The 16,870-nt window shown below is 34.5% G+C and overlaps 1 protein-coding gene across 1 annotated transcript in view; it reads left to right on the top strand.

Annotated features, from left to right (window-relative positions):
• The window catches only part of LOC105988439 (alpha-S2-casein-like A), a 54,882-nt gene extending 43,401 nt beyond the window's left edge, over positions 1 to 11,481 (top strand). Inside the window, exons 10-12 of the mRNA XM_013020076.1 lie at positions 647 to 688; positions 4,015 to 4,131; positions 11,416 to 11,481. Of these exons, the coding sequence (XP_012875530.1) occupies positions 647 to 688; positions 4,015 to 4,131; positions 11,416 to 11,481 (225 nt within the window). The remainder of the gene's footprint in view (positions 1 to 646; positions 689 to 4,014; positions 4,132 to 11,415) is intronic.
• Positions 11,482 to 16,870: the final 5,389 nt, after the last annotated feature.

A 16,870-nucleotide genomic window follows, 5' to 3' on the forward strand; every position in this document is an offset into this window, starting at 1 on the left:
ACATTCTTAACATTTAGGTGAAGGCAAGAATTCGGAATAAATTTGTGTTAGCAAGTCCTAATGCATTTTTTCCCACAAAGTTACCTCATATCAGAAAATATAGTTTCCTTCTGAAACTTTGTACAAAGAATGAAGAGTCTACCTTGTCAGTTTAGGATTATAGTCCATCCAGATTCATACAAAGTGCTATTGTTCATATATCTTACTGAATATCATAGATAAATGAACTAAAGACACTCTTAATACTATCCAATATATAACCTATTTTTATTAAATGTTGTTTTATTAATTGGTTGTTTTGTTGTTGTTGTTTTTGTTGTTTTGGTGTCTCGCTGCTCTCAAACTCACAAACCTCCTGTTTTATCATCTTTAGTGCTATGATTACAAGGATGAGTTATTTTGCTTGGCTAATAGGCTAGTGAGTTTTGTTTCTATTTATTTTATCTCAGAGAACGTTTTAAAAGTACAAAGCAAAAACAAAAATAATTACCTAAATAAATTTTAATATATATTATTCCTCTTTTTTAAGGAATTTCCCAGCTTCTCTCAAGAAGTAAGTTAAACTATATTATATATAGTTAGAAAATTAGTTTTATTATTACCATCACTATTCTGTTTGTAATACTAAACATTATTTATTTTGTAGCAATATAAGCAGAAAAAGGACATGGCTGAGAATGTTGCTCAGGTAATTCTTATTTATTTGTTCATTGATGAGAGATGTAGTTAATATATTTACATTGTTTCATCAGTTTTATCCCTTTAAAAAGTCTCTTTATTTATTCTTCCAATGAACAATCCAAACCTAGAGTGACTCTTATATCCAGACCTAAGTGGTAGTGTACTTGGATTGCATTGTTTTTAAGATACTCAAAATAAAGCAGATATAAAAGCAGTATTTCATATCAAATCATATTTGGGTAATAAAATATTCTATATGCTCAAAATATATATATTACTTTAATGTATTCACTGATTCTGATTCCTAGTGGTTCACATCTGTACACTTAGCTACTGAAGAGGCTGAGATCTGAGGATAGTGGTTCAAAGTCAGCCTATGCAGGAAAGTCCACAAGACTCATCTCTAATAAAACTACTCAGAAAAAGCAAGAAGTGGAGCTGTGGCTCAAATGGTACAGCACTAGCTTTGACAAAATAGAAAGCTCAGGGATAGCGCCCTGGCCTTGAGTTTAAGCCCCAGAACTGGCACAAAATAAAAATAAATAAATAAAACACATGTCAATCTAGTATGACTGGCATGTATGTGCTCTGTAGACAAATAAACATTATCTTCTAGAATAAACAGTGCTCAACCACTGAGTTCAAGACCCAGGACTGGCGCGCGCACACACACACACACACACACACACACACACCAATGCAAATTAATTTATAATAATTATTTTTTATCTATTCATAAAAGAGGGGTTGGTGTATATGTATGTATGAAATTGTATATAACCAATACAGTGAAAATAATATATCCACACATTCATTCCTTTAAGGAAATCCCAAAGAAGACTATTAATGTAATAAAGTATTATTTCTATATAAAGCTACATTGATTCATATTTCTAAAAGATAACATTAAACATTAATAGTTTTGAAATATTCACCTTGTAAAATTATAGAGTAATACTAATTCTTAGTTTATATTTAATTGACAAATATTTTTGGAGTCAGTATTACATTTCAATACATATATGCAAGATATAATGATCAGATCAGTGTTTGATAATTGATATTAGATATTAATTTTTCAAACTACTTAGAATACAAGTTCTCTCTAGCTCTTAACTGAATTTGTTCACTTAAAACCATTCATGTGAGCAAAGCCCTCCAATACAGACTGTGTTATCTAGTTCCACTATTTGTTTCCTTTGTTGAAAAATTAGATATTTGCTATTTTTTTAAACAGGGAATTTTATGAGTTAGTCCCTTCACCAGTCTCCTAGTACCCTTGTTATAAGAAAAATCTTAAATTTTACAAATACTGAGAATATACTGCTAAATATTTAATTGTTCTTATCATGAAGTCTTTGTATCTTTGATTTCTTGAGGAAATCTCCCAGGAATTCTAGAGATCAATCAAATAACTACTCAGTTCATTTGCTCGGAATTCCTGCTACTCAGTAGTTATTTTAAGCAAATTAGATGTTCCTAATTTTAATAGAGCTACATAAAAATATTCAGTAGATATTTTTACTTTCTTTGTGGTTCTGGAAAGTAAACCCAGGGCCTCATCTACTGTAGATAAGTGTTCTACTGCTGAGTTAAACCTCCATCTTCAAAATACACCAAAAAGATAAAGGAAAATATCAGAATTACAGGTTCTAAGTTATTTGAGAGGTCTGAAATACACTGTCTGTATGCTGAGAGCAGATGTTCTTTCTTACACTCTCAGATCATGTCTAGCTAGATTTGGGTTCCTTCAAATATGTTCTTTTAAACCAAATTAAAGCAATACTGGAACTCCCAATTTTCTTTACTATACCTTTATTCATGACCTTCTCTCATGCCCAATATTGATTATGAAGCTGAGTCATAAGTTATATAAATTATAAGTACAATAAATACCTACAGTGGTAAGAAGTGGCAGGTAGGTGAGCACAATAGGGAAATACATGGGAACAGCATCGATTGTGAATAAAGTCTTGTGGCTGGACCACAGCCCAACGTCTTCTTCCTCATTATCTTGGAAAGCAATGTTATACATCTACTCTCCATCTCTAACCATGAACATATGGCCACAAATACAAAGACTGGTTGATTTTCATCAAATCTTGAGGAAGTTTAATTAAGCTTTATCTCTCACACACAAAACCTGTACTTTATGAGACTATGACACTATCAGAGCACTGTAGATAATCAAATATTTAATGTATATTCAGAGTTTGTTTGGGGATAGTAGAGGCATAGCCTTGAATTATTAAAATAATTAGCACTAACTTACAGTACTGTAGTGATTTAGACAAAATTATTGATGGATTATTCAAGAAAAGCTAATTTCATTTTCTTTTCCTAAGGATTCAACTGAAATATTTACTGAGGTAAATAATTATTATTAACTAAAATTACTGAATATTATCCCAGATTTTATTTTAGATTTTATACTGGTTTATTTTGTTATTAACAGGGTACTGAGATGACTGAAGAACAAAAGAACATAGTAAAATTTCTGGTAACTTTTCCATACCATCATTTATAATATTGAATCTACTTCGAATCTACTTTGTCAAATCGTAATCTTTTTGCCAAGTTTTAATTTTTTTGGAAGTATTCCTTATGGCTTGTCAAAACTATTACAGAAGTATTCCATCACTGAACTGGTTAGATTATAGACAAATATTCACCAAAAAACTATTTTCTGGTAATCCCCAAAACCCTTTGGTTTTTCCACTTCACAAAAATGAGAACTAATCCTGAATGAAGGTGTCAATGTTTAATTCCAAATTTAATCCCTGCAACAACCTATGACCAGGTCCATATATGTAGTTCAAAACAAAATCTAGGTGAAAGCACCATGCAAACTGTTCTCTCTGTGTTAGCTCATTACTTCAGAAAGGTAAATAAAACACAGAGTGCTAGCTTCATAATGTTATAGATTCTACTAAATTACTATTTAGTTTCATTCTAAGGACCAGGGATTTTTCTTCCAGACTTAGAAATAAAACCACAGCTGATACACTTAATTAGCAAGTCATAGAACGTTCTTGCCTTCTTACCTGGCCTTCTTAATTTCCCTTTCTATTTTTTGTTGTTGGTTTCCCTTGTTTGTTTGTTGTTCCACATAAGTAAACCCAGGCCTAGAGAACTAAATTAACCAAAAGATTCTCTCAGTTCTACAATCCATTCTATGACTGTAAACACAAAGTTAATCTGTGTAATTAAATTTCCCTTCTAGTTAGTCACCATTGAGTATAATTTAGAATTTATCAAAATCAAGTTTCAATTCCTTTGGTGATGACCAGGTCTGTTGTGATGTTGGATAATGATCTCTATGTTTTCTTGTAGAACAAAATGAAACAGGTTATCTGGCTCCAAAACCAAGTACCTGTTCATCAATATCAGAAAATTTTCAACCCATGGAATCATGGTCTGATAAACCCTGAACAAGTTGTCTTCCCTCTGGTAAGTGTTCTATTTTTATGTCTCATTCAAATATTAAGTATCTTTTGTGAAAAGAAGCTAAAGAAATGGAAGGATAAAATTAAAGCAAGTTCTCAAGTAGAAGCTAAAACAAATTTAAATTTGTTTCTAAGCTGAGAATTAAATCATAAATATTTAGCTCAAGTAAATCCATAATAAATGAAAATAATATTTCACCTTGGATTTAAGTTTAGCTAGTTATAATATTTTGTCATTAGTTCCTGTAGTAACTTTAGAAAGTAGTTTTCCCAGCTTACAAAAGCATTTCAAAGTCTAAACGTAGTAGAAACAAAATCTACCTAACATTTTTTTCCATTTTAAAACAACTTGGGAAACATCTTCTAGCATGAGCAGTAACTGGAAGAAGAATAGGAGACTCAACCTAGACAAATAACAGTGTGGGACTTAAAATCAGAAGAGCTGATATACACAAATATTTGATCTTAGGAAAATCATATCCTTTCACAGAGTATTTTACATTTTAGTTGTTATTGTTATTTATGCATATACCATTTAAAGGTATCTTTATTAGAGAAAGTAAGAAGTTAGTATTTATAATATATATATATGTATATCAGATGCCAAAAGTTGAATATGGTGGTATGTCTATAATCCCAGACATTCAGGAAACTGAAACAGGAGGATCATGAGTTTAAGGCCAGCCAGAGTAAAACTGGTAAGACTGTATCTTGAAATTAAATTGAAGCTGAGAGTCATTGGTTCATGCCTTTAACCTAGCTACAGAGGAGGCTGAGATCTGTGGATCCAGGTTCAAAGCCAGCCAGAGCAGGAAGGTCTATAAGACTCTCATCTCCAATTAACTACCAGAAAACCAGAAGTGGTGTTGTGGCTCAAAGTGGCAGAGCTCTAGTCTTGAGAAAACAAGCTTAGGGGAAGCTCCCAGACCCTTAGTTCAAACTCCATAACCACCAACCACTCCCCTGGAAAAAAGAAATTAAATTGAAAAAAAAAAAACTAGTGATACCACTCACGTGGTAGAGTATTTGTCCTAAACAGCATTTGGCCTAGAAAGTGCAAAGCTGTGGATTTAATCCTTAGTACCACATCTGTTAGAGAGAGATGATAGATAGATAGATAGATAGATAGATAGATAGATAGATAGATAGATAGATAGATAGATAGATAGATAGATAATGTTGTAAATATTCCGTGGAGATAGACATTTTTGTTTGTTCCTTATTATAAATATTTTATCATATATGTTCTCTTTTAAAGAGGTATTTGTAGCTGGGCTCTGGTGTCTCACACCTGTAATCCTAGATACTCAGGAGGCTGAGATATGAAGATCACCGTTCAAAGCCAGCCTGGGCAGGAAAGTCCCTGAGACTCTTGAATCCAATAAACTACCAGAAAACTGGAAGTGGTGCTGTGGCTTAAGTGGCAGAGCACTGGCCTGCAGCTGAAGAGCTGAGGGACAGAGCCCAGGCCCAGAGTTCAAGCCCCACATCCAACACACACAAAATAAGAGAGAGATAGTTGTAACATTCTTGAGTTAACAGCTTCTATTTTGATAAATATGCTTTAAGTCTAGAATATAAATGAGATTTTTCTCTGTGTTGCATATTCTTATAATGCACTGTAAATTAATATAATTTCAATATTTGAATTTCTTGTACTTTAAAGAATGTAAACTATCCATGTAATGTGCATAAATATTAGAAAAATCAACTATAGAAAATGTTCTCAATAGCTATTGGCAGCCAGAAGCAATGTCTCTGAATGAAAATCATCAAAGCATGATGTTTCATAAAGGTTTGGCTGTCACCTGTCAGATGAGCAGGAATTCTTATACTCATTATATTGCCTTGAAGGAAGTTGAATGACATCAAGAAAATTTCATACACCATCCAAGTCATTTAAGACAACTTTCCTGCATCATATTTTCTGGAAAACTTGCATCATTTTTAAATATAAAAATATGATCTTATTTTATCTTTGACACTTTAAACAGTAGGTTTAAATTCATAATGAAAGCAAAGGTAAATAATTCATACAAGTCAAAAGCTAGTCAGTTGCAAACTGGTGGCTCACACATGTAATCCTAGCTACTCAGAAGGCTGAAATCTGAGGATAGTAGCTCAAAATCAGCCCAGGTAGAAAATACTATGAGACTCTTACCTTCAAATAATCACCAGAAAAGCTGGAAGTAGAGCAAGGGCTCAAGTAGTAAGCAAAGCAGCTCAGGGACAGGGCCCAGACCCTGAGTTCAAGCCCCAGAATTGACACAAAAAACAAATAAAACACATGTCAAATGAATATGGACTTCTATGTGCTCTGTATACAAATAAATTATTTTCTAGAATATAACCCAGTATTGCCTTTTGCTTTATTTTTTAGGCTTGAACAGAAAAAAAGAAGCCATCTTCTATCATAATTACTTTGTACTAGCAGAATACTTGAAAAGACTAAAAATAAGGCAGAAATATCCAGACAAAAACAAGATGCAAATTGCTTATATTCTTGTTAATTCATGTAGACTATATTGAGTCTGTATTATGGTTTCATATGACCTGGACTGATGACTATATAATGTTTTCACCACTCTTTCTGTGTCATAAAACCACATTACTCCCCCCCCAATAAAATTTCCAGTGCATTCTCTGGTGTATAATTATAGTTTCTATTAGTTATATTGACTCACAAGGCTGTGGATGGGAATACAAAGAGTCAACAATTATATTTAAACATCTTGATAATCACAAAAATGTCTTCCTATCCGTGCTGGACACTGCATTTTTATATGACTAATAACCTTGAGCATTACCAATTATATCCGCCAGTGACAGCTAGGCCCTATTCAACCAGCATTCTATGTGTCTAGTTCAGCCTGGTTTACAGTTTGTCACAACCTTAATCCAAAACTTTCACCACAGTCCTGAATCCCCATGTTCCATTCTACTTTGTCATAGTAGAGTCAAACATGGAGAGCATAAGCCATATAATTTCATAATTCTCATCCTCTCCAATAATGGTGACACTAAATAAATAGCTAAAGCAATCAGCTAAATTCCCCCCTCCCCCGTTGAGTTATACTGTAGTGTGCTAAAGGACTAAGCATGCCAGAGAAGATGGAAGACGAACATAATAGAAAAGCAGATCAATTAGGAAGAGACAAGGGTGACTATTATTTGCATTTTAGAAATCTATGTTAAACATTCACAGAGCACCCTGGAGAGGTTTCTGAAAGACAAACTTTAAAGAGTTTATCTCTGATTCCCTAAAATACTCTAGTCCTATACTTTTCGCATTATCGTCCATTTTCTTGCATTCCTCTTAGCCATCTTTCCCAATCCCGTAAGTAGCCTGAGGACTGAATGGTTTCTCAGAAGGAAGTGCCATATGACTTGTATTTAGAAAGGGTGGAGCAGGTAGAATCTGAGAATTTTTCTTTGTTGTCATAGAACCTCTCATTCTTAACACTGATTGCATTACATTCTTTGTTCGCTATTGGCTACACTCCTCCTGACCTCAGCCTTGATTGTTTAAAATACCGTCTTAGTAGCTCATGTAAGTCCTCTGCCCCTCTACATTTAACCAACTCTATCTGGAAAACACCCAACCATGTAAACTCTGAATTTGGTTTTTACTGCCACTCCATCTAAGCAGCTGAATCTTAAAGTAAGTCTATATTTTCTAAAGTTTGTTGGTCACCAACGATGTCTTATCCAATTTTCTCTTGCTGGCATTAGAGTCAATTGTTTTCCTCAACTCTCCTTAATCATCATAAATATATCTCACAAGAAAATAGTTTTCCTTTTAAATCGAATTTGAACATAATTTTAACTCTGTCCTTCAAATTTCAAAGAATGAAGGTTCTTCCTCTACTTCAAAGCTAATGGCTCTTTGAGTGTTTTTTACATTTCTCAGCAATCTATCCTTTTTAGAGCAGAAGTAATAATGATGATAATAAGATCTAAAGCTAACAAAGCAGCACTGTGCAGGGCATCTTATGTATGTCTACACCTCTTACCACTATTGAAATCACTATAATTTTAATAGTACAAGTATTCATATTATACTTTGAAGATGAAAAAATGTGACAGAAACAGAGTGATTCTTTAAGAGGAACTATTCTATTTTGTTCTTTTCATTGAATTACTTTCTGGTAATGCTCCTGATTTTCTTGATGTTTTCTCCCAGACATTTTACAGGATTCTGCTCTTTCACACAAGCATTGTAGCTCCTAGGGTTCTGAACTCAGTCACTTCTTTTCTAACTTCATGTTTTCCACATGACTTTCCATTTAGCCATTTAAAACAACATACCAGCTGCTGATTAAAACCAGAAACTGTTTGTCCAGATTTCTCTCCGTAGTGATGCCTTGCCCTCTAACATAAGCATATCAATTAACTCCTGAATACCTCTCTCTCTCTCTCTCTCTCTCCCACCCCTCCATCGCCCTCCTGGTTTAAATTTAGCATAAGGAATAAAAAAAAGGATTATTTCACTTGCAGCCCTAGAACCCACAGTATTATCTTATATACAGATGGATTCTCTGGTTATTCCATGTATTTCAGAACTCAGATTTACTTGCAGCAAATTAAACTGGAATATAGCATTTTTGTTTATTATATGCTTACTGTACTGTGATAGGTAGAGTGTTTTTTAAAAATTACTAAATATTTGCTGCTGCCTCATTTCTTTCTTTCTTTTTTTGCCAGTCCTGGGGCTTGAATTTAGGGCCTGACACTGTCCCTGAAGTTCTTTTGCTCAAGGCTAGTACTCTACCACTTGAGCCACAGCACCACTTCTGGCTTTTTCTTTTTATATGGCACTGAGGAATCAAACCCAGGGCTTCATGCATGCTAGGCAAGCACTGTACCACTGAGCCATATTCCAAGCCCATATTTCTTCATTTCTAAATGAAATAATTTGAAGAAGATATATAGACATATATAGAGGGAAGATATAGAAGATATTAGAGAAGATATTAAGACATAAAATGCATTATAAAAATCTAGCTATCAGTTTCATATTTATGGCAACACAGTCGATGGAATCTGCTTGCCAAACATTTATATTGTACATGACAACCATCAACATTTTCAAAGGCATAACCATGATTCATGGATGGAAAAGTACTCAGTTTCCATTAATACAAAATATGATATGTCCTGGTTTATCAGTTTTCTAAAATTTACTGTTTATAGAATATTAAATTGTGCCTAACAAGCTACTCATCATTGTTCTTGGCTATATTACTGTCAGAGAAAATTGACCAATATTTAACCTCATTTTGTCACAAAATAGTGAACTTAATAATAGCTGTTTTTACTATTCCATTTTATAATAAGGAGTCTACTAAATTCAAATCAAGTTTTTCGACTTACTCATTTAGAAGAAGCTAATCCTTTAGAGCTTTAAAATTCAAGTGCCTTGTATTCATTTGGTCCCAAGAGAGAAACTCACAGGAAGAGGGAAACAAAGGGGAGACTGACAAGAAAGAAGGAAAAAAGACCACAAGAAAATGGAAGGCAAAGACAAAACTTTGGGAATGAGCCAGGCACCAGTGGCTCACACCTGTAATCCTAGCTACTCAGAAGGCTGAGATCTGAGGATCATGGTTCAAAGCCAGCCCAGGCAGGAAAGTCCATGAGACTCTTAGCTCCAATAAACCACTAGAAAACCGGGAGTGGCGCTGTGGCTCAAGCAGTAGAGTGCTCGCCCAGAGTTCAAGCCCCACGACTGACAAAAAAAAAAAAAACTAAGGGAATGAGAAAGAACTGAGAGCTTTGAAAGTTGGAGAAAAAAAAACAGGAAAGGTCACACACAACTATGTTAGAGTGATACAATTTTTGTCTACAGTGAGATGGAAGGATAAATAAACAAGCATTTGTCTTTTTGTAATTTAATTTTATTGCCAAGGTGATGTACAGAGGGGTTACCGTTACATAAATAAGGTAATAAGTACATTTCTTGTCAAAAGTTGTTATGCCTTCCCTTCTTTTTCTCCCACTTTCCCTTCCCTCCTACTCTCCACCACCACCCCCATTCCTAAAGTTCATTTCCAACATATTGTCTTGTGAGTATCACTGTTACATTGATTCACTCTTTGCCTTTGTCTCACCATTTTTTGTTCCCCTTCCCTTCCCCAAATCAGATAAACATTTATACAAGACCCAGGGGTGCCAAAATCAAATACAGTGACAAAAGGTTAGGATAACCCTAAGGAAAAATAAAAAACAAAAGAAATAAAAAAATAACTTCTTACAGTACATTAAAAACAACAACCTCTTGTTTGCTTAATCATTAAGAGTGAATATAATTGGTTTTCTATATATAGGAGATCTTTAAGTATTGGGGAGGGGAATGGGAAGGGGAGGGGAGGGAAGGAATGGTAGGGAAAAACAAAGAAGGGGGTAACAATGCTTGACAAGAAATGCACTCATTACCTTACACATGTAACTGTAACCCCTCTGTACAGTATCTTTACAATAAAATATTTCAAACAAAAGAGTGAATATTACTAATGGCATAAGAAAAAAGAAATAAACCAGGACATTGTGGGAATATATGATAGAGTACAGATGATGAAAAGTGAATCCAACAGATTATATATTGATGATATTAAAAGGGTAAGCAGAAATAATCCAACCCTGTGTTCAGGGTTGTTGTGTGACCATAAATATAGTCTACCTCTTAGGGTCTATTCCATTTCAGCATAAGAAGAATAAGCTCAGAGATTTCTATTCGGTGTGGTAATCTATGAGTGTTATTACAGAAACTTGGTTGAATATTGCTCAAACTATTTTTATTGCTAATTGCCTCCCTTTTGTTTTGTTTTGTCTTATAAAACATTTCTCTTCAGTTTTTTTTCTGAACACAAATTACTTATGAAATTATTCTTCTTTCATCTTTTTCAAGATATCATTTATTTTTTGTGTGTATGGTTCTGAAAGGTTTACTTTGCAATTTTTTTTCTCCTCCTCATTCTCCTCCTTCTCCTTCTCCTCCTATTTCTCCTCTTTCCTCTCTCCTCTTCCTCCTCCTCTCTTTTTCTTTTCCTCTTCAGGGGGTTTTCTCTTTTTGTTCTCAGCAAGTATAAAATATTTTTCATGTAGGTGCATATGTATGTATATGTAGAATTTAACATGCTTGATGTTTTCTGGGTACCTTGTATGTATGCTTTTGTTTTTGTCGTTAATTTTGAATAATCCTTGAATATTATTTCTTTAATTATTCTGCTCTGTTACCTTTTCCTGGGCTTAAAATTACACAGATGTTTGAACATTTTCTATTTTTCAGATTGTGTTTGACGTTCGTAATTTCTGTGAATTGGATTCAGGTTTTCTGATTTTTATGCTGTTTTGAACCTACTGGTGAGCTAAGTACATGTTTGGGGTTTTTTCGGTAATCAACTTCTGATTTCTAACATTACCAATGATTTCTTTGGAAAGACATTTATTTAGGGATTCGCTGTGACATTCCCACATCTACTATTCCCATTCAACCCCCTTCTACAACAATTTCAACCTGTTTTATCATTGTCTTTTCCTATATGAATATAGAGGGGGTCAATACTGTATCTTCTCAGTTCATGTTTCTTTATTCCCAGACAGGACAGAAGTATGTATTACTTGTTCAAGGGATTTACCTGAGAATTCACATATACTGTACTTTAATCCGATTAACCCTCATATTACAATCTCTTCCCCACCTAGTCCCCTACTATATTACCCTACAACATTCTTTTCTTTTTTGGGGGGGGCGGGTACGGTCGTGGGGCCTGAACTCTGGGCCTGGGCGCTGTCCCTCAGCTCTTCAGCTCAAAGCTAGCGCTCTACCACTGGAGCCACAGCGCCACTTCCGGCTTTTTTCTTTTTGCTTATATGGTGCTGAGGATTCAAACCCAGGGCCTCAGGCATGCAAGGTAAGCGCTCTATCACTGAGCCACCTTCCCAGCCCCATACCCTACAACTTTCTATACACATATACCACAAACTCCATGGAGTCCATTCTAACAGTTTGCATATCTGTGCTCAAATTTATATCTGCAATCTTTCATTGTGTGTGCTTTTACCACAAGCCTTCAATATACTAACCAAATATACTCTAAATACTCTGCTTGGGAGTTACAAAATTATTTTAATGACTGAATATAATTTTGGCATGAAAATCTGGGTTTTTTTTGTCAATTTGGGGTTTGAATAAAGGTCCTCATGCTTGTTAGGCAGCTGTTCTACCATTTGAGGCATGCACCTAGCTTTCTGAACGAGTTATGATATTGACAGGGGTGTTTATATTTGTTTTTAGGGGCTATTTCTTTTATTTTATTATTATCTTTAAGTAGTTGTACCAAGAAGTTGACATTTAACAAAGTTATGAATACAATATATCTTGATCAATATCACCCCCTTCAACATTCTCATCCATCCCTCCCCTACCCACCCTTACCCTTTTCTTAATTTTGTAGGATATACATCATATTCTTATCTATGATCAAGGTAAAAGAGACAGGTTTTGTTTCCTTTTTTAATTCATGTATATTAATTGTACCAAGTAATAGCTTTTGCTTTTTATTTGCAGTTTTTGCTTGTTTATTATTAAATAGTTACACAAAGAGGTTATCATTCCATAAATCAGCTTTTAAGTACAATGTATCTTGATCTACCTCCATCATTCTCCCTCATTAGTCCCCCTCCCATCTTTCAAAATTGCATAGTTCAATTTGTACATATTGAATATAAGGATTATATATGCTTACCTTTCCTCCTTACATTCATGTCCATTGGACATAAACACACTTTTCCTTCTGTGAAGCCCTTAGTGTATATCATTATTCTATATGTTAGTTACCAAGAGAGAAAGACATTCTTGGAATAGAGCACTCTCTCACTGCCAAACACTATAGCCACTGGTTGAACCAAGACAGTATCGAGGTCCCATGGCTTCCCTTATTTGCAATAACTAGTCTATGTCTGGGACAAGCAGAAAAGGTCAAATAAGATGATGTTAAGCGAAATGAATGCAAGATAAGGACACAAGTGGTTTTTTCTTTCTTGCTATTGTTTCTAACATATTTATAAGGTACCATGTGATTTTTTTTGTTGCTCCCCCACGGTATAACCCCTGTTTTCACTGTATTTGATGTTGGTATAATATGGGGAGGGGAAGGGAAAAAACAAATTGTTTAAATAGGGATACAGGTTGTAATGTGATACATCACATTGCAACAATGTGATGAACGAACTTTACAATTTAGGCAGGGGAGGGGAGAGGTGAAGAGGGAAGGGGGGAGTGTAGTTGAGGTGGGAGGAAAGGGATGGTAGGGGAAAAAAAATAAAAGAAATCACATCACATTACTGTAATGTCTGACTTAGAGATCACCAGCTAGTACTACATCTTTATAATTTTCTGTTTAACTTTGTGTTCCATGATAGATATGAGACTATCAATCACAAATGTATAGGATGAATTTTTCAGCTTTTAATATCCATCAGAGGTAATTCTATTTATAATACCAACATATGAAAGAAATTGTGCTTTTAAAAAATTGTGATTCTGGGGCTGGGAAGGTAGCTCAGTGGTAGAGTGCTTGCCTTGCATACATGAGGCCCTGGGTTCGATTCCTCAGCACCATATAAGCAAAAAGAAAAAAGCCGGAAGTGGCACTGTGGCTCAAGTGGTAGAGCACTAGCCTTAAGCTGAAGAGCTGAGGGACAGAGCCTAGGCCCAGAGTTCAGGCCCCACAACCGGACCCCCCCCAAAAAAAATTGTGATTCCATTATATTAAATGCTTAACTTTAGATATGCATTGTAACTGGTGGCAAAAATAGTGCTGAAATAGATTATATGTAAAGTGTTTTCAGGAATTAAGCTTAAGGTACTGGGCTGCAATTATCCTGCTTCCTGATTTTGTCTTTTATTGTCAGATTGTCACAATAACTTACCTAATTTTATGTTTCTATAAAAGAAAAATAATTCACAGCCTTAGTGATAGGTTTGTAGTGTTTTTCAGAATTGATACAGATTTATTTAAATACTAAAAAATAAACAAAATTGAAGAGTTCTTATAAATATCCTTGTGTTGAAATCATCTCCATAATCATTCATCTTATATGCTTTTGCCACACATCTTCAATATATTAACCAAATATACTCTAAATACTCTGTTTGAGGGTTACAAAATTATTGTTCAGATCCAAGACCAGGACCTTTAATGATTACTGTAGTTTCCATCCTGGAAACAAGGTATCCTTCATTTTTCATATTTAAATGCTGCTGCTTTTGAATATTTCCTGATTAATCTCAATTTGTGCCTATAAATGCATGATGTGATTATATTTTCTTCTGGCTTAAAGAGGTTGGTACATAATGTGCTGTTTAAAGCTAATATATGTTTGTGCATTATTCAGTATAACCATTCTGAAGAGGTTAGCTGAGATAATAACAATAATAATAGAAATAATAATAAATGATGCAGTAGTGTACATTTTCTTTTTTAATATATATTTTTATTGTAAAGATACTGTACAGAGAGTTTACAGTTACATGAGTAAGTTAGTGAGTGCATTTCCTTTCAAGCATTGTTACCCCTCCTTTGTTTTTTCCTACCATTCCTTCCCTTCCCATCTCCCTACCTCCCCACCTCTTCCCTTTCCCCAATCCCCAAATTGTAAAGTTTGTTTTCAACATAATGTCTTGCATATCTCATTGTTACAATGGGCCAACCTGTATCCTTGTTTCAGCATTTTTGTTATTTCCCTTCCCTTCCCCAAATTAGAAAAATGTGTTTTCAAGATGCAGGGCATCAGAATCAAATAGAGTGAAACCAGGGGTTATATCATGGAAGAAGAACATACAAAAGAAGCGAAAAAATCACATAGTACATTAAAAACAACAGCGACAAAGAAAAAAAAAACCTCTTGTATCCCTATCTTGGGGTTCATTTTGCTTAGCATCATCTTATATGATCATATGTACATAACTTTTGACCTTTTCTGCTTGTCTGGTAAGATTATCCTAGACATATACTAGTTGCAAATAAGGGAAATCATGGGACCTATGTTTCCTTCGGTCTGGCTGGCTTTACCCAGATCAGATAGGGCAGTATCTGTTCAAGGGAAGACTCATAGAAACATGGATGCAGTGTACATTTCCTAGGCCTTCTGTAAAAATTATTTTTCTAGCCTAGATTTTATTTAAGACTAAACAGCCACATCCATAAACTTGAAAAAATCATTATTAGAATATACTTGTTATAATCAGTTACTGGTAGCTCAAGTATATAATCCCAGGTATTCAGGAGGCTGAAATTTGGAGGATTAATGTTTGAAGCCAGCCCAAATAGAAAAGGCCATAAGATTCTATCTCCAAAGTAACCAGGAGAAAGCCAAGATGGAGGTGTGGCTGAAGGAGTAGACAGCCAACCACACAAGCAAGGACAGCAAACACTGGTCTCTAACTTCCAACCTGATACTGGCAACAAAATGGATAACGAATAAGCTGGGCCCTGGTGGCTCACGCCTGTATCCTAGCTATTGAGGAGGCTGAGATCTGAGGATCACGATTCAAAGCCAGCCAGGGCAGGAAAGTCCATGAGACTCATCTCCAATAAACTACTCAGAAAACCAGAAGTGGTGCCGTGGCTCAAGTGGTAGAGTGCTAGCTTTGAGCTGAAGAGCTGAAAGACAGCACCCAGGCTAGACTTCAAACCCCATAATGGACAAAAAAAAATGGATAAAGAATATATTTAGTGTGAAAGTTACATATTGTCAAGTTACATAAAAAGTACAAACTGTAGAAAATAATATGAAATTATGAAAATGATTATAAAATGTCATAATCAAAATAATTATTTGAAGCTTAGCAATATTTGGTATTCAAATAGTCACTCAGCACTAGGTCATGAATCTTATATTATTATTATATTTTTTATGTCAGTCCTGAGTCTTGTACTCAGGGTCTCAGCTTTATTCCTGAGCTTTTATGCTCAAGGTTAGCTCTCTACAACTTGAACCACAGGTCTGAGTCTGGCTTTTTTGGTGGTGGTTAACTGGAGATAAGATTCTCAAAAACTTTCCTCCCCTTGCTGGCTTTGAACCACAGCCTCAGATTTCAGCCTTCTGAGTAGCAAGGATTACAGATACAAGCTACCAGCACCCAGCAGAAATTGGTTTTTTTTCTCTTGAACAGAACCTAACCAAAGTATACATCTAAAATATATAAATGTCTACATTTCAAAGACAGAAAAGATAATCATTATTAACGATCCAAGGATTTATGCCATGGTAAATATTTGCAAAAAATAATTAGAACTAGAAATTCTTCCATGTAGGCAATACTGACCTTTCATGGAACTCATACAAGCAACATCTCAGTAAAGCACCAATAGAATACCTATGTTCAAGCCATTTTACTTTCTGGTAAACCTTCCAGCCCAATTGCAAAATCTGTCTTTAGGTAAATAAGTTAGAGATTGAAGTATTGTGAAAATGTATCTACTAAAAAAAGAAAAAATGATACTAATGTCACTTTTGTTAGGTCATGCTGACAGCAATTAAATAGCAGCACCAAATTCTGGTAAGTGGACTAGTAAACTCATGTATTTTTTTGTGTCTCTCTAGAATAAAAGTAGTAAATATATTATATATAGAATTTATGTAACATTATATTTATATATATTTATATAACATTGTATTATAATATATTGTATATATAGTATATGTAACATTTTTAATAAAAATACATTGTATATGTA

Source organism: Dipodomys ordii, unplaced genomic scaffold (genome assembly GCF_000151885.1).
Source record: "Dipodomys ordii isolate 6190 unplaced genomic scaffold, Dord_2.0 Scaffold49, whole genome shotgun sequence".
Classification (NCBI taxonomy): Eukaryota; Metazoa; Chordata; class Mammalia; order Rodentia; family Heteromyidae; genus Dipodomys; species Dipodomys ordii.